Source organism: Pagrus major, chromosome 16 (genome assembly GCF_040436345.1).
Source record: "Pagrus major chromosome 16, Pma_NU_1.0".
Taxonomy (NCBI): domain Eukaryota; kingdom Metazoa; phylum Chordata; class Actinopteri; order Spariformes; family Sparidae; genus Pagrus; species Pagrus major.
The window spans coordinates 11,713,399-11,740,538 of record NC_133230.1 but is presented as its reverse complement, the minus strand read 5'-3'; the positions used below and the strand labels follow the sequence as shown (position 1 = coordinate 11,740,538).

At 40.8% G+C, this 27,140-nt stretch overlaps 2 protein-coding genes across 2 annotated transcripts in view; one reads left to right on the top strand and one right to left on the bottom strand.

The window, feature by feature from the left end:
• nudcd1 (NudC domain containing 1) overlaps positions 1 to 3,772 on the top strand; it is a 52,750-nt gene extending 48,978 nt beyond the window's left edge. The window contains exon 10 of the mRNA XM_073483715.1: positions 2,916 to 3,772. Within this exon, the coding sequence (XP_073339816.1) occupies positions 2,916 to 3,205 (290 nt within the window). The 3' untranslated portion in view covers positions 3,206 to 3,772. The remainder of the gene's footprint in view (positions 1 to 2,915) is intronic.
• Positions 3,773 to 15,738: 11,966 nt separating this feature from the next.
• On the bottom strand, positions 15,739 to 18,322 carry trhrb (thyrotropin-releasing hormone receptor b). The gene is made up of 2 exons (XM_073484136.1): positions 17,513 to 18,322; positions 15,739 to 16,161 (listed from the first exon to the last, which is right to left on the bottom strand). The coding sequence occupies exons 1-2, from the start codon at positions 18,290 to 18,292 to the stop codon at positions 15,739 to 15,741; spliced, it is 1,203 nt and encodes a 400-aa protein (XP_073340237.1). The 5' UTR covers positions 18,293 to 18,322.
• Positions 18,323 to 27,140: the final 8,818 nt, after the last annotated feature.

Sequence of the window (27,140 nt, the reverse complement as noted above, 5' to 3'; positions counted from 1 at the left end):
GTCTGACTTGAGATACCATCAGATTTTATTTGAAATTTAAGGGTAGACCTGCTCTTATGGCTATCTGTGCTATAAGGGAATAAATTTGACTTAACCTTTGCATTGGTAGACTGATGAAGAAGTGAAAAGTTCAGTGTTTCTCACTTTCTTCTACCGCATCCTCTACTCCTCTCTCAGCTGATCTGCTGTTTTCAGCAGAAACAGAACAAAAACATTCTTCTACAGCCTCTTCTATTGCTAATCAGCACCTTTGCCTTCAGCACACAGCGAATAAAGCTACGACTATGACAAACATTTGTACTGTGTTTAACGGTGTGTGACATTCTCTGAGATTTTCATTTCCTTGGTGTAAGATGCCACAAAAGACTCTGAAGCATGAGTCACGCAGGTAAACACTTTACAGACCTTGACAAGATTTCCTGTAGTTGACAGAAATGTGCGTTGCATCACCTTTATGCTCTTGTTGAACATCCTTGTCACACGTCATGAGTAAACTCACAATGACGTCACCCATTGGTTTGTGGACTATCGTTTAAAAGCCTCGAGTTTGGCGTCACAGCCGTCGCCATCACAGGGTGGATAAGTCCCAGTGAGGACGGGAACGTTAGTGTCTGCGTCATTGTTTCCAAAAAATCCAAAATGAACTAATTTAGAAATGTGCAACTTTGGCCATAATAATAATCTGAATCTGCAAAGTAACTAGTAACTGAATTTATTAAATAAATGTAGTGGAGAGGAACTATAAAGTAGTAGAAAAAGGAAATACTTAAGTAAAGTACCTCAGAATTGTACTGAAGAACAGTACTTTGGTAAATTGTGTTCTAAATTTTTATGCTAAGATTTTAATTTTTTACTGCAAATGAGTATCAGTTCCAAATATCAGTTATCGATCTCTTTGATTTACAATTGAAAAAGCCACATCGGTCGATCGGTCAGTTTTCAGTGACCTAAAATGCTGTTCTGGACATGAAACATAACTCTATGGTGCCCCTAGTGGCCACAGGGCTCCTTTAAGATACAGTATGTGGGAGTGGTTTGAAGGTGTAACCAGCGTTCTCAGCAGAAGACTGTCTTAATTTCCATTTTTGATGAATCATGGCGAGTCGAGTTGAATTATTCATTCTCGCAGCAATTAACTTTGTTTACATCCGCTGTCATGCTGCTGCCGTGCCTCCAGCGCTGCAGCGGATAGATGACAGAACATTTTTAGATGGCTGCAATAAAACTGCAGTTAATGACAAGAGAGAGTTTATTGACACTGCTTGTGGCCAAGGACAAAAATAAATGTATGAAGATTGTATGAAAACAGGACCATCAACAGGTCTCTGTCCTCTGCTCTGCCAATAAATCATTTAAAGAGGCCTGATTATAAAAACGTTGGGCGACAACTGGATTATACTGTGCCTCTTAGCTCAGTGAGTGACTGATGTGTTGAGACTGTTGTTTTAATTTAACTCCAAATTGCAAATCAAATACTCAGACCATCAGCTAGTGTACACATTTTAAGAGTCTCTTGCAATCAGTCTTCTTTTAGTTTATCTCCTCATCTATCTCTTCTCAACGATGGCATCTGGAACAAGTTTTATTTCAATTTTCCACTTTGACAGGTGCGACATCATCATTTGTCTTCTTCTTTTTTTTTTTTTTTTCTCTCTTTATCAATCTGCGCAACTCTGTCTGGAATACATTATCCAATTTGAGAGTGCAGATGGATCCCTGGTGATATTTTCAGAAATGATCCAAGTGAGTTCAGATGAGGCCCAGAAGAAAATGGGATGAAAACATCCAAATGAAGCTTGTTAAGGTGTGATAGAAAAGACTTTGTTATTATTATTCTCTTTGCACAGGTGTGAGGGTCTATTAAGCCAGCATTTAATGGACCATTCAAAGTTTGCACATTCTGAAATTGAAAATATAAGTTCTGCACTGTTGAAACAAGCATTAAGTTTATGTGTACAGTATATAAAGTTGAGATGAGATGATTTCAGTAACGCTTTTTTGGTATTGATTGTGCTGGTTGAGCCTCTCCAACATTATTCTGTAAAATAATCGTATTAGTCTTAATGACAAAGTGAAGCAGCAGTGGAGAAAATATCCCATCTACTGTTATTGAAACACGCTGGTGTCAGATGGGAAATCTCATCAAGCAGGAAGTGGTTAATCAGATTATAAGAGTGGAGGCTAATGTGTTTTTCAGCAGCGGTGGAGGCCAAACAAAAGCTCATTTCACCACCGTCAGCTCTTTGTCCTCTCCTGTCGTCATCGTATGAAGTGACCTTCTGCTTTAGAAAACTTGAGCGTGTTGTGTGCGCTTTAAGATATTTTAAAATACTTTTCTGCTACTTGGAACAGAACAAAAGACTGAAAAAACGACAGTACGTCAGTGCTGCGGGTTTATTATCGTTTGATTAAACAGAACTTGTAAGACTATTTCAAATTATTTGCGTTGACCTTTCAGTCAAAAACGCAAAGATATTTTATTTACACTGAATTAAAACGGAAAAAATCTACAAATCCACTCATTTGGGGAACCGGAATTATTCAACATTTTATCTCAGTAAACGACTTGAAAACTTTAATATTAACAATTCATTTCAAGGTTCGATTTTTTTTGTTGTGGTCCTAAAAGAAGAAAAAATAAATCATTAAAAGTTCCATTTAGTTGAAGTCCCCAGTGTTGTTTGACCAGAACCAACACTGTTTGAGCCATTTTTTCCCAGAAGCAAACTCAAGAGGTCATTTTTCAGAACTACTGGATTGAACTGGACTTCTTGCTTGAAGCACTCACATTATTACCATTAAGGCTCCACTGAGAAAGGCCCTGATACCCCGACTGCTGTAGGGAAACTGTGTTACTGTAAACGTGTGCTATTGTGTGATTGATCCTCTCTGATGTTACCTTTTTGTTTTCGCAGGCTACGTCCAGGCCTCCAAACGGGACAAAAAGTTTGCGACCTGCGCTCCAAACTTCTCCTACGCTTCCCTGTGCGAGTGTCTCCGCCGCTCATTCATCTACCGCCAACCGTCGCCGGTGGAAACCGTCCTTTTCAACAGGAAGCAGGGCCGTCAGATAGGGCAGGTTGCCAAGCAACAGGTGGCCAGCCTGGACTCAGATAAACCAATCCTGGGCTTCCGAGCAACCAATGAGAGACTGTACATCCTGACCTCCAGTCACCTCTTTGTTCTAAAGGTCAATAATAATTAGATTTGGGACTCTGTTAGCTTTAGATTTTGATCTCTGTCCCCCCTCAGAGCGCGATCATTCCAAACCGAAGGTGTGTCGTCTGCCACGACTGGAAAAGAAACCTCCTCATGTCTGTGCTGAGTTATGTTTGTGAAGTTCTCCTCATGTTTCATCCCTCGCAAGTCCTCAGTGTTGCTAAATGTCTATAAGGTCGAAAAATAAGGAGCCATGTTTCGAAAGACAAACTCTAATAAAAGTGTTGCTGATGATGCTGAAGTATACATTTCATGTACAAATACGATTATATGCAGTCCTCCTAATGAATGACTGGCTGATTGAAGGCTGACGGGTGGTTGTAGTGTTTTGTTACTTGGTCAGTGGGGAGGAGGACACTGAGGAAATCCCTCTCCTTGGCTCATCTTACAGTCATTACTGTGAAAGTATGAAAGAAGCGAACATTAATTTCCATAAATTTCCATAAACATGTTTCACACATCTCACTGGCTCCTGTCGCATTAGCCTCAATCTTGGACGGATCAGATGGACTTGAAGTCTAAAATCTCGAGAGGCCTAAAAATTCAATCTCGTCTCTTCAATTTTTTTTTACATTTTTTTTTTTGACAGTTGAAGTAGAAATGCTGCACTTCTATATTAAGCATTTTTTCTTTGCAGCCCTGTCTCGAAACTGAATTACGTTTTCTATTAAAGAGAAAAGGTTGTTAATTAACGTATCTGGCAAGTCACAAACATGTTGTACTGAGCATATCATATATCATATCATATCTTTTAATTTGTTTGAAAAATAGGCAATCTTGCAATACACTACCCGTCACAGTGACTGCAGCATTATTCAACCTTTTTCTGATTATGTTTAGGCTCTGGCAGCACTTGGTAAAGGTAAAGGTCAGGAAAAGAACAAGGTCTCTTGTGATACAGAAAAAGTCAGCAGTGACTTGAGGCATGAGATTTTGTTTTTATTAACATTTAACCCAAATCACAGTCTTTCCCTAACTTTAGCCAGAAGGATGTTGTTACCCAAACCCAACCAGAGAATGGTGTGGACATGAACCCTTCACTGAAGGGAAGAAACAGTCTTTGAACATAATCCAGGCAGCGATAGACTTTATTTCTCAAAAACTTTGTACTGTAGTATTTTCGCAAGAGACAAATCATTTTTCTACTAGTTTATTGTGCCATGAGCTCCACGTATGATGTTTGTCAATTTAAAAAATCAAGAAAGTTGCTTTTTGTCATAAATGCAGTAAAATGTTGTCTAGTTTTGTGTTAAACCGCTCAGTGAACTATATCATCTCGCTCAACATACGTCACCAACACCAACATGGCAGCTTTACATATCACTAACGCGACTGTTGGCTGTGTACTCTTTATAATTACGTATTTTCACAGCCTTATATTTCATTAGTTTTATGACAAATTGACTCAAGTTGAAAAATTATCTTTTAAATTAACAAAAATCATATGTGTGAGTCATGCGGGATCAAAAAATATTTTTCTCTCGCCATTAGCTACCGTACAAAGTTTTTCTGAAATAAGTAGCATGGTGGTCCACCGGTAAGGCGCGACGTCGCCTCCCTGTTGTAAGTTGTTCAGCACAATGCAATTATGAAAACTATGAAAATTTTTGTAATATACCAAGGTAATCTTCCAGAGATTGGGTTGTTTTTCTGAGCAATTAAACCAGAAACCTGGGACAGACAGTATAATGGAGGAAAGTTCTGGTTTTAACATTTCTTCCAGCATCAAACACTGCAGTTTGCTGTCAATCCCCATTTTTCACATCCTCATACCGAAGCAGAAAACCTGCCAGTAAGCCACCATTTCTGCCTCACTTGTTCAGCGGTGACATTTCCTCTCCCCATTTTCAGAATCCCCAAAGAAGCCCACTCATCCAGTTGACCAACCAAATATAAAAAAGACCCGAGAGGGACTCTAATGGACTTTTTGTGTAAAAAGAAAAATATAGTCCACTTGCTCTTTTTTTATATTTCTTTGATTGTATCACGAGAAAACGAGACACAGGGATGAAGGTTATCGCAGGATAGGATCAGAAAAGGCGAGAGGCTCAGACACAACGTCACCTCTGACTCCTGCAGGAAATAGATTCCTATCTGTGTCTCTTCATGTTCGACTGAAGGCAACAGTAAACAGGAGTCTTTCAGCTTTTGTTTGCTGTCTGGAGTAAAACTTGCAAAATACTCAGGAATTAAAGGAGAACTGCTGAAACCAATGTATTGATCTAGCTTGAAATTGCCAGTGTTTGTGTGAACTGGAACAACCAAAGGAGCTGTGCCTCAGCGAGTCAAAGGCAGTTTGGTTTTTACAATTCAATAGTCTTACTAAAGAAAGGCAATTTTGTGGAGACTATCAGCAATTTGTGTCCTCGGCTCCCCCGAGTCGTCGCTGCCTCTGAGGCGATTTGTTTTCCTCTGCTAAGCCTCACTGCAGACCATGGGTAATCACCCTTTTCTCTTCACTCTGTCATTGTTTTGCTCAGGAAAATCCTGTTTCACTCTCAGTTTTATGTAATTATTTGCTGTGCAATTGAATTACACTGCACCACTTGTTTTTATTAGCGGTACCGGCGTCCATGGATTACTTGAAGGCGGCCTGTCAGAGCAGATCATGTCTCCGAGGACCTTCTCTGACTTTACTTGGACCCAAAGAAAAAACAACATGTTGTCAAGCCGCCTGACCACAGAGAATTGGATAATGAATGACAGTTGCTACTCACCGGCTGCATTTCCCAAACCCCCTTATTGCTGCGTTCAGGTAAACACCACATCTTTAAAAGTCTGCTTTTTGAGGACTTCATTAAAAGAGCTGTGTTGGAGATTGACTGCTTTTTAAAAAATCTAATCAGTCCCTCGAAACTCGATCTGGCAGTAAATTAAAATCAAGTTTGGTGAGAGAACAGCCATCTGCAGGTATCTCATATTTCTTCACCACAGTTTGTAAAGATAAAAGATATACTAGTCGTACTTTCACTAACGCATGAACCATAATCAGATAAGGGGGATGATAAGGTTCATGCAGTGCAGATGATGGCAACTAATTGAATCATATTACATTTTAGTATAATTAACATGCAGGTTTAAAGGCACAGTATGTAATTTCTGTCGCTAGGGGTCTTTCCATCAAAACAATGACAAAATACGGAGTTTGATGACATCGTGAAGTATGGTGGGATCACGGGAGTTGTTGTCTTCTTTGTTTATTAGCCCTCATTGCCAATTAAAAACTATCTTACATGATTTAAGCAGCAATTTTCAAGGACAGGGTGAATATTTTAATGTTTCCTCACATTATGTTCACAGACTTCGTTCCTTACGCTCTGATGTATTGTCTAGTGTGTCCCGTGTTTCCCTGGAAGTTATAGCAGTTAGAGGGGGTAATGTGACCTTCAATATGCAGTTACAGGGGGTAATATGACACCATTAACAGGAGACCAGATGAAACCTTCTGTGAGACCTCCGTCTCAGTCAGAACAGAAAGGCTGGATGTAGAGGGGAAACCTGGATGATTTAAAAATAACGTCTAAAGAAAGCTGAATAACCAAATGTGATCAAAACTGTGATACGTCTTTAATTCACCATCAATCTATCAGTATATACTTATCACTGTGTCACAGGGAGGCATGAGTGGCCTTTAAAAAAACAATCAGTTTGTGATTAAAGCTCAGCTCCTCCTGATGAGACGCCTCCTCTCTGCAGGTGTAATTAGCACCTTTTAAGTGATTAAAGTAAACTAGCTCTGCAGCAGGGGAATCATGGAAGTATATCGTTATTGAGTTGATTGCACATTCTTCGGTAATGAATAGATCTCCTCCCCGATGGGATCCGTAGATGGAGGGGAAAGTAATTAGATGTTTTTGGATGTCATATGTGCACAGCCGTCTCTCTGCAGGCAGTGAATGTTACAGCAGCATGGAAAGTGGCAGATTACTCTATTTTTAATGAAGACAGACTCTGAAACAGTCTTTACAGTTTTAATGACACATTGATGTCACCAACTTTTTTTGTGTTTTCAAATTCTATGTGATTTGCGATAAATGACAAAAAATTCATTTCATTTAATTTGATTTAGAGGTATACAATGTCATTACAAAATGATTACTGATGCATTTTGGTGTATCATGTCATAATGCATGAGTATATGTCTGTCCATCTGTGGACCAATTTTTGTAGCACAATAGCGTGACAAATTCAAGATACAGTCACAAAACAACTGTGTAGCTAAGCTCAAGGCTGTCTTCCAGGATGGCTGTAGTCCAAAGTAAGGTGGTGGCCCCACTACTTTATGCCCCTGGCCCAGATCCGTGGTCCTGGAGACAAGTTTTGTAGCGTGATCTGCCACAGAAGCAGTTTTAAAGGGTAACTCCGCCAGTTTTACACGTTAAAGTTTGGTGAGTAGTACTGCACATGAGACAAAAGTAGTATGAAGCCTTTTGTGGCCCTAGAAGAAGCTGCGTGTAATCTGATAAACTGACTCCAGTGATGTCACTCAGTTGCACTGTGGGTAATGTAGGCTCCAGGTTTTGAAAAGCAGCACACTGGTCTAACATTGCACTCCTATAACACTGTTGAACTCAAAATCAATAAAGCGGAACCAGAGACGTTGCCTTTTTTTATTCCAGGTATTCTTCTTTTCAAAACCTGAAGCCTACATCACCCACAATGCAATTTAGCATTAGCGAGTGACATCACTGGAGGCAATTTATCAGATTACATTCAGCTTCCTCTGGAGCCACAAAATGTTTGATACAACTTTTCTTAAAGTATGAAGTCGCACTCCCCGAGGCCTGTAAACACACTTTGATGTTTAAAATGGGTGGCGTTACCCTTTAAATGCAGGATCCATCTGTGGCTTGTTTTCCTCTCCTCCATCTACCTGTAGAAGCTTTAAAATATGGAAATAGAACATATATATACCAAAATAGCAAACAACCAGACATGGGAAATGGATAAATGGAAGTTACTGATTTTGCTCAGGTGAAGAGGAAGCAGGTGTTGGCCCAGGCGAGTGCCAAGGCTGATGGTGCAGCTGGGGCTCGTGGCACAAGGTGGCAGAGGTTGAGGCTGAGGCACTGGTGATTGGTGTATGGCTTGAGAATGAGGTGGAGGAGGCTAGGCGACGGTGTGGCTGTGGAGCTGGAGCTCGAAGGTTGCACTGGCTCTGGAAACGACGAAGTTGAACGCTTTAACGAGAGAAAAGCTGGAACTAGAAACACTAAAGAATCTCACTACAATCTGGCAGCGAGTGGAGTGAAGGCCGCTGTTATCATGCTGAAGCTGATGAGTAGATGAGCTGCAGGTGTGTGAGGGACAGGAGCCTCTGAAAAAACACCTCAAGCACACACAAGCAAAAACACGACACAAAGTCCATGATTATTACAAGAAAGCACCATACTAACACTACAGACTGACGCATTAACTCCCACTCAGTCGTCCAAATGATCCCAGAAAAATACACTTGTTGCCAACAAACCTGATTAAATTAACTTAATGAAACAACCATGTCGCACTTATGTCTGAACACCTGCTTGAGTTTTTGTTTTTTATTTTGAGAGACACATCGCATGTAAACTCATTTATCAGTTTCCCGAAGAGAAGAGACCTGCATACAGCACTTGTACTCATCCATCCTGCCTCTCGCTCTAACATGAGTACTGGTGACAGATTGATCAATGTTTAAAATTGGTGGAGTTACCCTGTGAGTACTCTGACAGGTGTGTATACAGCACAGTACAGATTTTATCACTGCTAAAGAGTCACAACTGTGCAAGATGCAGTCACGAAACTTTACAGGTGTGTAGTTTGGTCTCTAGTTTTGTTGTTGTGAACAAATCTCATGAAAAGTCTGAAACCAACGAGATCTTTGTCTGTCAGAATATGTAATAATTTATTTATTTTTAAATAAAAGCAAAGTAATTTCCATTAAAAATGACAAACTGTAGTTTATAGCAAAGAACAAAGGTCTGTCGGTTTGCTTTGGATTATTTTCAACTGTGGATTAATACACATTTTGAGCTGTCGGGAGAATTCATGGCAAGCGGACGGTGTAGGCAACGTGTGATGGACTCAAAATAAACTCCAGTGCCCACATTCATGGAAATAAAGGAACATGTGACACAGTGCAACAGTGTGGCACAGTGATATAACAGCATAGTATATCAGGCTCTGGATACACAGACAATACTAAGGAGTAGGTTGTTGGTAGTAACAGTTTTTATCCTTTGAAATATACGGCTACATAAACAGCCACATAAATCCTCGGCTGAGGGCTTCACAGCGCTTGGTTTCAGTTCTGCGGCTGTTTATGAAAAAAATGTAATTTTCCATCAGGATTGTCGGAGAAAAAAGTGACTTCTCTTTGAACAGGCGTCTTCTTCCACATGTAATTATTCATAAAAGCTACGGCAGCTCTCTTGGCGCAGGAGAGCTGTAATTACACCACCCCTTGTCTTTGTTGCTGTCTATGTCCGAGGTGTCACACCGAACATGACAGTCCCATTATCGCAGAACAACCTCTTTTTATTGTGCTCAGACACATTTATTCCAGAGTTAATGAGCCAGAAAGTTTCTTATCTCTCGCTCTCTTCATTCACCTGAATAATGCTCCTCTCTCTACTCAGCCTCCCTCATTTTCTCTCTTTCTGCTGTGTCATGCCCTCTTGTACTGTACCTCTCTCTCATCAGTTCATGTCTGTTTTGACACTTGATTAAGCTAAATTCAGACTATTTAACGTTTCAGTGAGGATGCGCCGTTATTTAACTTCTAGAGAGGCACCAATGTGATTCATCTAATTCAAGGCCTGCATCTCGCACACTGTCCGCTAATTATAGCCTGTCACACAAGAATATAATTTTAAGTGTTAATCTACAGTTTTTTCCTTCTTCTTGATTTTCTCCCTTGTGGCTAATAGATAATTGCTGTGGTGTTGCTGCTCTGCAATCTGCAGAAATCACTTGTCAATCAGACAGTGTTGGTGGTACAGCTATGTCCTTGCTTTTTATTTTTTGTGGTGATGAAATTTGTGTGAAGTGGTGCTCTTGAAAAATAGTTTGAACACCACTTGATAAGTTTGGGATAAACTTTGGCTTTCATTAAACGACAGGAGTTTTTTGCTGCATGCACAAAATGGTGGAGGTTATTAAAAATTGTGACATTTCTCGTTTTTTCTTTTTTTTTTCTTTCTTTGGTTATGGTAAGAAGTATAATGGTGTAACACTTTGGGGAAATTGGTTATTTGCTTTCTTGCCAAGGTGACTTCCCGGAGTCTCATTGTCACCGTGAGGTTGCCAGGCAACCAGCAAGAACAGCAGGAAGTCACTGAAGAAGAATTATTCCAGCACGTAAACAACGTAAAATGGCAAATGTTTGTTTTCATGCTTCAGGTTTTATAACTGTGAGCCTGTTTAGAAGAGTAAATGAGTTTTACAGCTTGCAAGCCAGTAACAGAGATCACCGATATGAGTTTATGTTAAAATTTGATGAGAAGCCTCGTTAAAATCTTATTAGGGCCTCCTCAGAGTTGCACTATATCTCATAAGATTTCTTTTGTTGTTGTTCTCCTTTAAGATGTAAACAGTAGTTGAGGACACGCAGGCGAAGATAAACACAACAGGTGTTTCAAGCGATGGCTCAGCTGTTCTGATGAATGATGATTAATACACCGTACTTTCTTTTTTTCTTTCTTTTTTGTTCATGTGTCACAATCTTCGCCATCTGTCTTTTCTTCCAACGCACTCTGGATATAGATCAATACCACAGAACCATTATAGGTGGCGTTACGAGTGCTCAGTAAACACTCATTGACTGATATCAGAGGCACACAATAACTGAGCTGTGAGGGCTTTCAGTCAGAGCGCGGTCACAGAAAAAACATTTGTCCTGCAGGTCAATCCAAACACCGTCTTAACTGTATCTTAGTCCCCAAACATAATGGCTTGTTTGTGTCTTGTAACCATTGCAAAGGGTCAATTCATTCCAAAAACAATACATTTGACTTAAATGAACCAGCGTGGACAAAATACAGTCATTCTTGAATGTAAGTCCTTAAAAGACTAAGTGATGCACTCACAGAGCGAGCTGACAGAAGTGTGAGACTGTCAGGTTGTAAGACAGGCTTACATCAGAGGACTGTCTGAGGGTAAACATCTCTCTGTGGACTTGTTCCTGAAGTGTTTTATAGCCTTTCTCACGTCTGCGTCTGGAGCCGACAGCAGCCCTGCGTACAGGAGAGGACGGCTCACATCAAAACATTATTTACACTCCACAGAAACTGTACGGATCCTTTTGAAATTCCACTCACATGGTTTAGTCCTGGAGATGGTGGTAAATTAGCAGTTAACTGAAAGGCTCTCAGGCTGAGTTTATATTATGTGATGTTTGATGGATACGGTAGCATAATGTACATTTATTGGTGAGAAGCTCGCACACTCTCGAGGCAAATCCCACGTGAGAAGGGAGTTATTGTTGTGTCTAATGTAAAGTGACAGATGTGAGATGTGGATCAACATATGTGCATACTAAACTGCATATTGTCAAAGTCAGGTGTTAAAGGAGCCGTCTGTCAATAAAACGGTATATATATGGTATATATAAATAAACCAACACAACACTGTGCTGGAAAACAATCGCCTTTATCCAGCAGACACAGAGCAACATTAGCATTTATTTGGAGTTTCTGTCCAATATTCACACTTCTTTTAACCCTGTTCAGCTCTCCACCATCTCCTGAAGGAAATCACTAACTCTTTAGATGCCAGTTGCTTCACTGTGTTCACCAGCTAGTTAGTAGTCTGTCTGCTGTTTAGTGCTGTGTAGAGTGGCTGCAACTTATTCTGATGTTAAAGTGATAGTTGGGGTCTTTCAATGTGGGGTTGTGTGACGTATTTATCCCTGGTCAGTGTGTTACCTGCAGTAGAGGACCGTCAGCTGTCCCCCTTTGTGGAGAAGCAGCGAGTAGCACCGGCAGGTCAAGATGAACAGTTTAACCCTTAAAGGTGCACTACGTAGTTTCTGGGGAAGACATTTTAATCAGATGAGAAAGAGCTTCACTGACTGATTATTTTTTATGCCTATACAAACTAGATAAACAAACTCTCTTTGTTTTCAGCGGACCTTAAAGGACGACACAATCTCATACTGTTTCACTTTGTTTATATGTGGCAGACCCTGCCACCTTTCTAGCTTCAAACAGTGTTCTGTGGACCTTATTTACCTCTGACAACAGCTTGTTTATTCGGCTATGGAAGACATAAATATTTATAAGTTTGTATTATTTCCTCATTAATATTTTAAATATTATAATTCTGAATTTGAATTTCTCCTCAAAATCTACATAGTGCCCTTTTCAGTTATTCATCAAGACAGGGGTGGCCCTTTTTTGGTCGTCAGGACCATTATTTGACCACTGAATCTAAAAAAAATGTGTTTTATGAGTCTCATTCCCAACTCGTCACCAGTTGACTCTAACCGACCCCAAAGCATCAGTATATGGCAAGTTGGGAATGACATTTAAAAATCAACTTTACTTACAAGGACCTTAATTTTAATAACTTTGGATTTGTCATTTTGAATCCTCTGCTTTCTGTCCTTTGACTGAAGCTCAACCCTGCTAAGTGTGGGTGGTTAGCGGAGAAATGTCATGAACAGGAAGAACAGTTGGTAGAAATTAAGCTGACGACACAAGCGTCAACTCTTCGACAAACGTTTTAGACAGAAAAGAAAGGCTGCTGATGCCGAAGAAAATCTGCATTTCCGTGCTTAAAAAGTAGAAATGAAAAGAGCAAATTGCGGAAACAACTTTATTTGAAACAGAAAGATAAAATATACAAATTAGTAATTTCTAGTTAGCCATCAAACTCACAGCATCACATTAGTCTAAAGAGCAAGACTGTGGCAGCAGCTTCCAAATTGTACATCACAAAATAATATCGGGCAATAATGAAAGCAAGAGCGGCCTAAAAATATATCGACAGCTTCTCTTTTCCCCCTCACAGACAGAAGAGTTACTATAAATACCATCACTTAAAATACACAGGGAACACACAACAGGGCATGAATCTACTGATACTCAAGGCGTGTACAGTATTGGTACAATCGTCAAAGAAAACAGCTGTTTGTTATTCGCCACATACAGTCGTGATGAAACCCTGTTAGAGTCTCAGAGCTTCATCCTCCCCCTGCTGTCTGCTGCTGCCCAATTATATTCCCCAGTGTGGTCGACCGTGCTCAGAAATTCATAAACAGTCACTGATCTGGCAGAAAAAACGCCACAACACAACGTCAGCGTATCTACACGGCGCACCGATCCGTTCAGCCACGACGACTTTCACGACTAGAAAGCGAGACGAGCAAAGCGACAGTTTGTTAAATCCACAGTTCACGTGACACGGAGCAAAACATTCACTTCACTTTGCTTCAGCTTGAACACTGACTTCTGGATGGAGCTCACAGAGCAGCTGCAGCTGAGATATATCAACAGATTCTATATGTTACACTTAAATCTCTGTATTCACACTGTTAAACATTGAGGTTTACAATCACTGCTGCGGCTATAAGTGAGGGAGGTACCGCTGTCTAATGAGGCATGTTTAACACAGGGTTTATAAGTTGTACATTAACGTATCTGTTAACCTTTAATGAACATTTATAACTGAGAAAGCAGAGAACGTCAACAAAGGTTCATGACTTTCTCACTTTATAAACGAAGCTGTTTTGATCACATTTATGAATTAATTTTTGAAGGTTTGAGCTGACCTTTAACCTCTCTCGCCAGGCTGTCTCAGTACACTGTGACATCACGAGTGGGTGTGGCTACAGGTGCAATATATCAAATTAAGAGTCATTATGTCTGTAAAGCTGCATTTCCACCCCAGGGATGAGGAAGTCCCTAAGTTTTCACCATAGGCACCAAGGTCTAAATTAAATTCTGGAGACATTATTTTTTTTGGAAACGTCTCGATGGACGTCCCCTGTTTACAAAAATACTTGCTACTTAAAGAGCGAATCAACCATTAAATGATTTCCTACCTATAAGTGAAGCCATTAGTGACAACTTATAAACCCATCATGAATGATGCCTTACCAGAAGCAGGATGATGCTGTGGAAGCTGTAACAACACATAATAATCATCAATATGGCACTTTTTAAAATCCGAGTTACAAAGTGCTTTACGTGATTCGTTTCCCCTCGCTGTCAGTGAACACTTGGTGGAAAAGCTCAACACAGCACTCAAGAGAGCTCACAAAGGCTGAGCCTGAGCCACTCGGCACAGTCTGTCTTGGTTTCCACACTGTGCTCGAGGCCGTATACATGTCCTTCACAGTAAAAATAGGGCCTGTTTTGTCTGTGAAGGTTCAGGTGTGACTCACCCTTTAATGGACCGCCTGGACTGAAAACATCAGGGGGTCAGGATGGTGTACACTTATGAAAGCTGCACAGGGTGAGGGGTTGGAGAGTAACCCTTTTCTTAGCTTGGATCCAAACGTCTGTGTACGGCACAGGCAATCAACACTTCTCCACTGATTTCTTCACTTGTTGGTGTAATCTTTCTTGCTTCTGTCATGTCTTTGGCATTAAAGCATCACTGTCTGGCTGTGTCGGTAAACATGAACATGTCGAGAACAGTTTTGACTTTCATGTTGGAGGATTTCTGGGTATTGGAGTTCACATTAGGTAAGACAGTTACCTTGCGAGTGCTGTGCTGCCCTGTGCAGCTTTAAAGGAGATCTATTTTGCTCCTGTCCTTCAGTGTGTTATAGAGGTTCTTGTGCTTGTAAAAGATCTTAAAAGTTAAAAGGATGTAGTCCGTACCAACAGAAGCTCCTCTCTCCCACAGAAAACACCGCTCCTGAAACGCCTTGTCAGTAGTCCTGCCTTTAATTCTGTGACTTTGTGACATCACACTATGCCATCATTGGCACGTAAAATTGATTTAGCACAGCTGTTCTGTTGTTGTCAGCGGTGCTGGGCCAGGCGTGTGTGAGCTGACCAATCAGAGGAGACTGGGTATTCAGGAGGGGGGGGCCTTAAAGAGACAGGAGCTCAAACAGAGCATTTTGCATGTTGTGTTTTTTGAGCATTAAAGCACGTAAACCTATTCTAGTAGTAACCCAAAATAAAATGATGAACCCTGAAAATGAGAATAATATGTCTCCTTTAAAGATCAACAGTCTCTGCTGGACTGTGACCAGATATATGAAGTGTTAATGGTGTTTTTGTCCACATTTATGTTTTATTGACTCACACAGCTTATCATGTGCAAAGGTCTGAGATGAGATAAGAGCTATGTGATTATGAAACTTATCTGCCGATGTTTGTTGCTTTACAATGTCCGGTATCATACTCGATGAAGTGTTGTTTGGCTTCACGCCTCAAAGACTGTCATTACTCATCACTGGCTGTAATTTGTGTTTACATCTCTTGCTACAGCAGCCTGGCTTAAGAAAAGGTCAGCAGGCACTCAAGAAGCGATATTCCCACTCAACAGACTCCATTAAACAATCCTCCGCTGACTCTCAGAATCTCAGGCGTCGCTGAAATTCACCTTCCCGTACACACAGGGATCTGGGAACATTTTCTGATCTGACAGCAGCTCGTCTGTGACAGTCAGCTCTTCCAGCTCTGTAGTGAAGTGATCTGTGCTCTCCACCATCGACGTGTCCTTCACCGCGCTGTACGTGAGGGCCACGCTGTAGGTGGCCGGTTTGTCCGAGCCTTTCCTGCCACAGCGGCAGATCTTGCGGAAAGCGGCGCGGAACTTCTGCGACATGGCGTTGTAGATGACTGGGTTGATGGCGCTGTTGAGGTAGATGCAAATCCGGCAGAAAAGCAGGAACCAGCTGTCCAGGTAGGCCTGGTCCAGGCAGGAGTTGACCACCACCAGAGTGCGGTACGGCATCCAGAGCGTGGCGAACAGGATCACCACCACAGCCAGCATCTTGGTCACCTACAGAGGGAGAAATATCAGGACTGCTGCTGCAATAAAGCTCCCAGAGGAGACTAAAGTGGGCAAATCAATACTGTTGAGCTGTTCACAAGTAAATAAAACTAACCAATATGGAGCCACACATCCATATTCAGTTCTTTCTCTTTATGATTTTGATTTAATAGACAGAAAGAGGCTTATTGTCCTCATTGTCACTGATGGACTTCGTGCCTTTTGTAATCTCAGTTTTTAAAAGGGTCAGTTCATCCAGTTTAGTACATCAACACCAACCTAACTGTTTGACCAAACACCACTTTATATGTTTTATTTAATCGATTTATAAAGTTATTTATCATAAAGTTCTTTCTTTAAGCCGAAAAGCCAAAACGCAGCTGGTTGGAGCTTCTCAAATCTGAGTACTTTCTATTTTTTCAGGGTATTACTTGAATAGTTTTCGGCTTTGGATTGTTGATTGAACAAAAACAAGACATTTGTATTTGACAGAAAAAGGAGACGATTGAAACAAAAAACAGAGGCGATACGCTTGAGTGAATGTAGTGCCAAAGGAAAAGGCTATTTAACGGCAACGTAAAGCTGCACGCCGCTTCTCCACACGGGGGGACGCTGACGGTCCTCTACTGCAGGTAACACACTGACTAGGTATAAGCACCTCATACAACCCCACATCAAAATACCCAAACTATCCCTTTAACATGTTTTTTCCTAAAAAAAAATGAAAGCCATAATTTGATTCTTTAACAAGTTTTTTAACAAGTGAGGTTACTGCAGGATTTTGTGTTTATGTAACAGTCGTGTGGAACACAAGATAAGACAAGACAAGATAATCTCAAACCATTCAGTCCTGTATTGGCTATTCATTTTTTAATTTTTGTTTAATTGTAACAATGATTTATACAAAGACAATTCTAGTTTTTGTGCAGTTTTTCTTCAGTTTCGTGGCATTTTCACTGAATTGTTCTGCCTTACTCATCTTTTATCAAGACTATTAATTAGTAAAGTAGTTTGAAATAAATTACATTTTTATTTTTTCAAAGAGATGAGAGAAGTATTACTTCTTTAAGAAAAGTAAACAAACTGTAGTTTGCAGTATTTTTATAAACTGTAAATGTAGTGAAGGAGAACAGAGAACAGCCTGTCCTTCTGAAATGCAGTACAGTCAAGTATAAAGTGGCACAAAATGAAGTAGTACTTGGATACATTTCAGCACCGTTCATTTGACTGATATGTGAGTTGTGGCACGGATAAGACTGGTTTGATCTCTTTGTTTTGAGCTCAGTAACACATATCAGGGTCAGCGTGTGACTGTGAGGACCAGGCTGCGCACACTGAGGTTTAATGCGCCACCTCTCACCTGTCTGCGGGAGCTCGCCGTGGAGCTGGAGTGTCGGGAGTTCTTGCAGCTGGTTTTGTTGTTGACGTTGTGGTTGTTCTGTCCGTTCTTCTTGTCTTTGGGGTCGGAGGGCAGCGGGTTGAGGAAGAGGATCCGGGCGATGAGTCCGTACAGGACCGCAGAGAGCAGCAGCGGCAGCACGAAGAAGACGCCGAAGTCGAAGAAGTAAATGGGTAAATAAAACTTCCTGGAGACTCTGTAGCCGCAGGTGATGATGGTGATGTTGTCGTACACCAGCTCCTGGATGTCTGACAGGTAGAACCACATCACACAGTACAGAGAGGTGAAAGCCCAAACGAACAAAATGATCTTTTTCGCTCGGGAGAGGGTGCACAGAAACTGAGCTTTAATCGGATGGCAGATGGCGATGTATCTCTCGATGGTGAAGGCTGTGATGGAGCAGGAGGACGCGTTGATCCCCAGATACTGGAAGTAGGTGATGCAGAGGCACCCGTAGTGTCCGAACACCCAAGATCCAAAGATGCTGTCCGTGAAGGAGGGCAACCCAGCCGATGTGAGCACCATCAGGTCAGCCACGGCCAGACTCACCAGGTAGCAGTTGGTTGGAGTCCTCATGTGTTTGGTAGTGAGCACCACCAGGATGACCATAACGTTGCCAACGATTCCTAGAGCGCAAATCAACAAAAGCAGCAAGCTACTTATCACTTTGTACTGGATGCTGTAGTCCGTCCAAGTGCCCAAAGTGTGGTTGAGCTCTGGAGCTGCTGTAAAGTTCTCCATCTTGTTGTTTCAGCTCAAAAGAAATAGGTTTTGGAGCGAATATTGCCTCCTGACGCACCAAACCAGTTTTACGCGCGACTGAAGCGAGAGATCAGTCAACTCTGCCGGTCCACAAAAAGTGTAAAGCGATCTCAAAATGTGCATCCAGCAGTGCTGTTCACATCAAACCATCATAATGTGACAAAGAGCTGCTCGCACTCTGCTGTAGGTCCGCCGTCGTGTTGTGCGTAAAAGGCGATGCGTCGGAGCGTCCTCGTCAGAGCAAACTGTCTGTCAGACAGATGGAGGTTCGGTTTTGAGCCGTGCTCCTCGCACCAGCTGTCATTACGCATGCGAGGGGATTAGCCCATCATTACATTTCCGACTCCAGACCTCCCCTCATCAACAAAGCTGCTCAGACGTCAAAATGTACAAACATGTTTGTGTCTCTCTGTCTCTCTGATTTTTCTTCATGACTTCCAGAAGGCTGCAGACATCAGAGTCAGAGCTGCTTATCAAGATGATTTAAACACTCTGATTCTCTGTTTCTCTCTGGACTCGATCCTCAAAGCAATTTAAACCTTAAAATCATAAATCATTGTGTGTTTTATGAAGCAGCCTCACCTCTGGTGACCAACTCAGCTCAACAGGCTGCCTCTTTAATAAATTGGGCTGCATTACGGAATGAGCTGCAGTCTCCACATTGTTTTCATGCCTTTAGGTGAGGTTTTTCATTAGGAATCTAATTTAAAAGTGGATGTTGTTTGGAACATGGTGGAGTATGATGGTCATGTTCTTCTGTATTTTCGCTTATCACTATATTCAGTAAATAATTGCTTTTTTATTCTACAGCTGATGGAAGAGATCCTGGCATCACTCTAAGATGAAGAAAAATGTTGTCAAGTCTCCAAACAAAGTGTCCATATCATCACTTTGAATAGATTTTTATCTTTCCAGCTGCAACTGGGCAGGATATACCTCTCACCCCACTTAGAAGATTTTAAAGCTCCCCTCCACAAATATAGAAATTCTCTTACGTTTGTTAATTTTAATATTTAATATAGTAATGAGGTAATAATACAAACTCAGAAATATTTATCTTTTCCTTAACTGAATAAACAAGCTGTTCTCAGAGGAAAATAAGGTCCAGAACACTGTTTGAAGCTAGAAAGGTGGCAGGGTCCACCACATATAAACAAAGTGAAACAGTACGATATTGTGTTGTCCTTTAAGGTCAGTTTGTTTATTCAGTTTATTTAGTCATGAAAACAAAGAGAGTTTGTTTATTTAGTTTGTTTAGACATAAAAAATAAATAAATCAGTCAATGAAGGTGGAGAGCCGGACTCTCTGGAGGAGTAAACACCTGGAGCCATTTACCGACAGGAAGAGAGAGATTAAATTTAACTTTGATGATTAAAAAGTGGATTTAACTTCACTCCTGTTTATCAACCTTACTGCAGCATGATCCATGGAGGTGACCTCCATTGCCAGGTGTTTGTGTTTTGTAATGTTGACTGCTGACTGGCGCTGGAGAGGAAATGTACTTCCCTACACAACAACGGGAGGAAAGGGGAGACCTCAGAGTCTCCGGTGAGTGCTGAATTCAGTGACAAATGAACACACAGACACACACAGACTCGCTGCATGCCGTTGCTCGCTTACAGCTCACGTACAGTAAAGTAATCAGGCTGCTGGGGGCGTATCAACACTGCGTGAGTAATGTGAACAAACACAAATAATCCTGCGGTCAAATTTATTTCGATGGTGGTGAACACACCATTAAACAGCCACCACTGCTGCAGAAAATCTATCTGACGTGACTCAGGAACAAATGTTCATGGAGAAGGTCACAATTTAGTTTAATTCACATTTAGTTCAGTCGCCACAGGCCAATGGAAACTGACTGTTAGCTTGAGTAGACTTGTGGATTTCTCAGGTCAGAACACAACTCAACAAAATATATAACAAAGGTATTGTATTTTTTATGCAGAATTCCTACATATGACTTTACAGGTAGATAATTTAAATATATTGAACCTAAAAAAATGAAATTTGCCTATAAAATACCAACCATGAACAAGTTTTTGTCCAATTTGTCATATTCTCAGAAAATGACTGATGAGCTGTCCTCAGTGACAGCTGCAGCCTTTATCAAGACAACAAAGAGGGTATAGATTCAAAGGAGACAGATTCAAGAACAGTGGCGATTTATGCAGAATATTAATGTGTTTTGTCCTACACATTCTGTCTTATATGACACAACGCCATCTGTCCACTTTCCACCATCAGATCTCACACACGTCTTCATGATGTATTACGTTTCTGCACTTTTATGTCACTGTAATAATCAGAGTTTTTAAAAAAACGGTGTGACTTACTAAAAAGCTCCTGACGCATGTTAGTGTGAGTCCCAAAATGTGAGCCTATACTTCACACTACAAGACTCTCTCTACTAATTAGAGTCTCAGCCCCTCAGTGTCAACACTTCCTGCTGTACTGTACATTTAATCAACTTAATTCATGTGTTTAACTGAGTGAGAAGCTGAAACAGTATGTTTTAATAAGTGAGCTCTTTGAAGAATAGAGCAGTCCTCTTTAGTAAAGCCAACATGAAAAGCACAAAAAGACAGATCTGCAGTGACCTGCATTATAAGCCACGCTGTCCAGCATCATGAGAATGTGCAGTTGCCTGTTCTCTGCACAACACTGTGGAGGAGGGAAACTCTCCTCCACACCAACTGTGCACATTCTCCAGGACCCGAGCTGAGAACGGTGCTCATCACGCCAACACACACTTTATTCACGAGATTGTGCCGCAAGCTCCGAAGCTGTCAGCCGTCCATCCCGAACAACAGGTGGACGGGGACGACAGGGAATTACATAATAATGGCTGCCCCCCCTCCGCCTTTTTTTCCCATGATTCCCATTATCAGTCAGTTTTAGCTCAGTATCCATTTCTGTTCATCTGCTTTTTCACACTGGGTGATGTTAGACAATACAAATCTGCTGTGATTATTAGCCTGAATTAAAAGGATTTTATGTTTTGATTTATTTTTTAAAGGGGCTCATTGTGACAATCTGTTGCAATTTACATGTATTAATCACTTTTTTATCGGCCTTATGAGAGCGGATTGTAAAGTACTGGTATTTGAACATCTACTGACATAAAACCATGAGAGAAGTTTAACTCACAACTCACAGATATCTGAAATGCAACCCCAGTTACACACTGGTTTTTGCAGAACGTCAGAAGCCAAAAAAGCCTTTAGTTTTACATTTATCAATGTGTTGTATTTTAAAGCATTTTATATTAACAGTTGTAACTTAAAAGTAACTAGTAACTAAAGTGTAGTGTCTGAAATGTAGTGGAGTGGAGCCCGAAAGTAGCATAAAAAGAAATACTCAAGTAAGGTACAGTCCCTCCTTCTGACCACTTGAAGTATTTTTTTTTTGTAATTTAAAGGTGCAATATGTAAGACTTTTATTTGAAAACAATGAAAAAAACCTAAAATTTAAGTCTATGTATTGCGTTGCAGACATATCTACTGCAGTTAGCATGCTAACCAGCTAGCAGACAATCCTGTACTAGTGATGTAAGCGCCGACATTCCTGTTACTCTGGTGATATACTGCCCCCTGTTTGTTTTGAGTATGAATTCAACATGTTGCCAATTCTTCCATAATGCACCTTTAAACTTCTCCTTGCTTTACAGCGGAGGTCAACTCTACTTGGAAAGGTTACAGCAACAGTTCACCCAAAAATGAAAGTTCAGTCATTATCTGCTCACTCACATGCAGAGGGAAAGTCCCATGATGCTGGACGGCGTGGCAGCTAATGCAGGTCACTGCAGATCTGTCTTTTTGTACTTTTCATGTTGGCTTTACTAAAGAGGACTGCTCTATTCTTCAAAGAGCTCACTTATTAAAACATACTGTTTCAGCTTCTCATTCAGTCAAACACATTAATTAAGCTGATTAAATGTACAGCACAGCAGGAAGTGTTGACACTGAGGGGCTGAGACTCTAATTAGTACTTTAATTAACAGAAAATGTCGGCAACGGAGTCTTGAACATCACACTATCCAGATTATGAGACCAGATTTAAAGCTTAAATGTCTAACTTTTCACATGTTCTTGACCTCAAACTACACTGAATACGACAGATTGCCATGTCATGACTGATTGAATTCTCATTTTTGGGTGAAATGTTCCTTGAAGAAGCTGTTTTTGTGACTGGAAAATGGCACAAAATAAAATTTAATCCCACTTACTTAGAAAGATTGAAAAGTTTCTGTCATTTCCTCAAAACAGCCAAAACCAGGATCCCTACTGATGAGTTATACTGTTTACATGCTGGAATCAATGTTAATCATCAGATATTCATAATTACTATTAACATACACAGTTCCTGTTTAAACACCTCTGCCTGATTACATTATTCACATCACAGCAGCAGTGGCAGAGAGAAAAAGGAAAATCAGGGTGAAAGAGAAAATATGTGAAAGAGTTTTACTGCCACCCAAAGGACACACCTGACCAGCACCACGACTGAGGCTGAGAAACAGACTGCAAGACATTTCTATTAGCTCAGTCGCTTCATCCTAAATTTATATTTTTGACCACAAACTTGAATCCAAAGAATCATTTTCCCTTTATTTTGACAGAGAGCAGTCCTATTTTTTGGTACTTCTATCTATTTTTTATCTTTTTATTTTAGCTGAACGTCCAAACCCCTCTGGATAGACTGGAGGAGATTCAGGTCACCTGTGCAGGCTGTGGAGGCTCCTAATTAATGATTGAGAGCAGCTTGGGGCATCTTCCTTAGGTGTGACGATGCCCTTTTGTGACGGCTCAAGAGAAGTGGGGAATAGACCTTTTTTTTATCTATAGTTAATATCATTAGTGATGGTTGTGTTATAGTTAGGCGAGCTGCTTTCAGGCCTCTGGTTCTGTGCATGCTCACTCATCGACATGGCTGGGGCACAAAGTGGAACCATCATTAACGCTGGTCACACTTTTGCCTTTCTGCTGTGACATGTCAAAATATCTGCTGTTAAAGTGGTTCATGACACACCTGAGTCATGCTGAGTCAGTCCTTGATGTGCTAATGATCTCAAGTTCACAGATTATCAGACAGAAGCTCTGCTGAGATGACTTTGCTTTCTTATTGAGAGAAGTTTTAAGAAATCTGCAGCCCGGTTGAGTGACTCTTACAAAAGCTACTGTTAACTATCTTACATGCATCAGGGCTGTGCTTAGTGCTATCTGTGCCGTCTGGGAATTTTCACGGAACAGGACATTTCTACCAGCTGACTCTGGTCAAAGCAAACTGAAGCTCATGTCATATTAATGTAATTCAAAGCACTATTAAACTTGAAGGTAGAATCAGTAGGATTTGTCCCAGCTGTTCCTAAACGCACCACACAGATAGTTGATTGTTGAGTCTCATTCCCAGGACTTCAAATAGCCACATTTTGGGTTGGTAAAGCGTCCCGAGCAGCAACAAAGTGAGAAAATAAGAAGATCCAGGCAGAGGGCTGCAGGGTCTCTGCAGAGACGAGACACTAACACACCTTTTCTCCCAATTCCAGTGTCCCTCTCTGTCTGTTTCCGTCTTGGTATAGGTTGAAATCAGTCTCCTGATTTTGGGAACACAAAATCAAAATAATCAATAATGCATCAAATGCATTAAAATGATAACGGTAATGAGCATGTTTTGAAAATATAAGGAGTAAAAAGTACAGATGTTTGTGTTCAAATGTAGGGAAAAAGTGAAAAGCTATCAGAAAAATTAATACTCAAGTAAAGTACAGATACCTGAAAAATCTACTTAAGTACAGTAACAGTGTTTGTACTTTGTTACTTTCCACCTCTGATGATTAGTATAGCCTCGTTTTCACCAAGCAGTTCAGTTTGGTTCAGGTCAGTTCAGTATGTCACACATTACAACAGCTACTTTTGTGTTTCCATTATGAAAAGATGGTTATTTTGTTACCGTTGTGTTCTCTAGTCTGACGTGTTACCAAATGTACTTTCGCTGTCAGAATTTGTCTCAGATTTTTGACATTAGAGACTGAAATTTAAAAATATAATGACTCAAATATACCCAAGCTCTAAACATGCTCGATCCTAAAATTCCCATAATGCACCTCGATAGTGTCTTTCAATAGACCATTTCTATTCCGCCTTCCAAATTGCACTCGTCATGTTTAGTATTTCCCGGAAAAGAGAAAAAAAAAAAATCTGAGATAGCCCTGATGACATCATAGTGACATCACCAGGATTAATTTCTCAGAGTTGACAAATCTCATCCAGAGCCACAGATGACATGTACAGTATCTGTTTTCTGACTCCCTGTGAGTAATAGTCTCTAACATGCCATCCTGCTGGTGTGTGGTTTTATTTCTGTCAGATTTTATATTTAGAGAAGCGGGAGAGAAAACAGAGGAGGCAGATTTAAGCTCTGCTGGGCTTCAACCTGAATCCAGCAGGGGGAACATGTGCGACTTCAGAGCTGGGAGACTTGATGATGTCTGGGCCCACAGATCATTACCTTTGACAATAACAGAAACAGTCAGAGCCATGTGCCTGCTGCGGTCTCACCAACGTTCAACACAAGTACTGCTCAGATCTGACAGAGGAAAGATTATGATATCCTCTGCAGGTAGCTCATGAATATGGATCGACCGAGCCTGATGATACTCTGCACCATGTATGCCTGTAATATATACATCAGCGTGTCTATATCTCCTCCCAAACAGCTATAAACCATAAAATGTGTCAGATCATCTGAGTTATGCTGCTGTTGCACACTGTGTACAGCAATTGAACACATAAGCTTACTCCCATATTGTACAATAAATCAAAAAATAAGTATTTGTTGGAAAAAAAAAAGAATTGCGTTTGCATTTTTTCCAGTTGTGCACAATAACTCACAAAGAGCATAACAGCGCTTTAAAAATATAAAATGACTGTTGTGATTTACTGAGACGGTGGCAGGTCATTTTAAAGGAAGTGAGGCCGAGTCAACTGGGACCCATATGGCTGTCAACCTCACACACACACACACACACACACACACACACACACACACACACACACACACACACACACACAGTGCAGACCCATGACTCAAGGTCGCTCATAAACAAGCCACCCGCTGCTCCGACCCTGACCTCCTTCAATTAATGGTAAGTAGACTGTGGGGTCCAGTCGATAAACTCCACTGACAGGAGGCATCACTCCTGCTCAGAAGACGGCTCTCTGTATTTTTTCACCACCCACCACCTGTTTCTTCACACCAGTCGTCACTGCATAAACATGAGGAAAGTCTGAATGTGCTCGACACAACAGCAGATTGTTTGGTTCGTTCAGGGCAGCTCCCAGGTGTGACGCCGTGGAGGTTTGTGGGTGTGAAGGGGCCTATAGAGGCAACAATCACATTCATAAATCATGAAAGTCAAGCAAAGATTTTCAACTTGCAAAGCACTCATTGAAATGTAACATATGGTTTCAAGAATTTTTGCAGAATTATGTAAAGTGAAAATTCAAGTTTCTGAACATTTCTGACTCTGTCTTCATGGGAGAAAAAAATCACTGCAGAACAAACTACAGAAAAAAGCTAAATGTCCTCAATGAAAACAACTGAATGAATATTTTAACACTTGGGGAGGTGTGTCAAATTCAACATGACTCCTGTTGGGATTCATTGACCACCACCTGCAGTCACTTAACCAAGACCGGGTGACTCCTTTTGCCTAGTTTAAAAAATGTTTGCCTGGTTTTGAATAAAGGATTTTGAACCTAACTCAAGTACTTGTTCCTCCTGAAGTTTGTCTTTTCCTCTCATGTGCTGATCCTTTCCTTCAAAAATAAGTTTGATAAAGTAAAGACAGAAAGAAAGAAAGAAAAAAAGGCTCCCTCCTTCTGTGTTTTCTCCTCCTCTTCTCTCAGGTGCTGCTCATCAGGTAATAAGCCCTGCAGCATACTTAAAGGAGGGTGGAGGAGAAGGAGCTCTCTATTCTTCTACAGACCAAGTAGTCCTGACTGTTTTTAGATTGTCTTTGTCCTCAGTTGGTGTTTTGTTTTCTTTTGAGGATGGAGGTTTGGAAAGTCCTGTCTTTGTGGCTTTATTCGTTGGTTTAGTTCTCTCTTATTTTAGGAGGTCTGCATGGCTGTCCCAGACTTCATCCATCTTTTTGTTCATTTTGGCCAGGCTGCTAGACTCAAACTTTGCAAACTTTGCAAAGTTGTTCTTGGGTATGGTGTCCTTTTTAATATGTTGTGGGTCACAAGGTAGAGCTAACTGTGTGGCCGTAACAAGCTGCTAAAAGACTAATTTATCTGAAATTTTTCTTCTGTTGTGGTCTTCTTCTGGGATGGTGAAGCTCAGTTAAGTTGTTTTGTTGGAGACATTCTCCACGCGCTACACCACGAGAGAGAAATAAACAGAAACAAAAGATACCACGTAATCATACACAGCGATAATAAGCACCTTGGTTTGTAGTGGAGTATTATCACAGTGTGGAGTCACAGTACGTCTTAATTATAATATATAAAACACACAAACCCGCATTGTACAGTTGGTTATCTGGTTGGTGGATGAGATTTTACTCTGTTCGAACAGTCACAACACTGTAGATCTTCTGTTTGCTTTAGTGTAGTTTGAGGTCAAACAGTTTCAGCTTTAAACCTGGCAACTTAAAGGAACAGTTCACCCAAACATGAAAATTCACTCATTATCTGCTCATCCCCATGCTGATGGAAAGTCAGGTGAAGTTTTGTAGTCCATCACATTTCTCCACAACGTTGCAGCATTCTCCTAAGCAACTGAAGTAGATGGGGACTTGTTTAAAGACATAAAAAAAAC

Excerpts from the sequence above, each read along its gene's own strand:
- trhrb (XM_073484136.1), bottom strand. The coding sequence starts at position 18,292 with ATGGAGAACTTTACAGCAGCTCCAGAGCTCAACCACACTTTGGGCACT. Across the intron at positions 16,162-17,512 it reads CGGCGAGCTCCCGCAGACAG|GTGACCAAGATGCTGGCTGT; the intron begins GTGAGAGGTGGC and ends CTCCCTCTGTAG.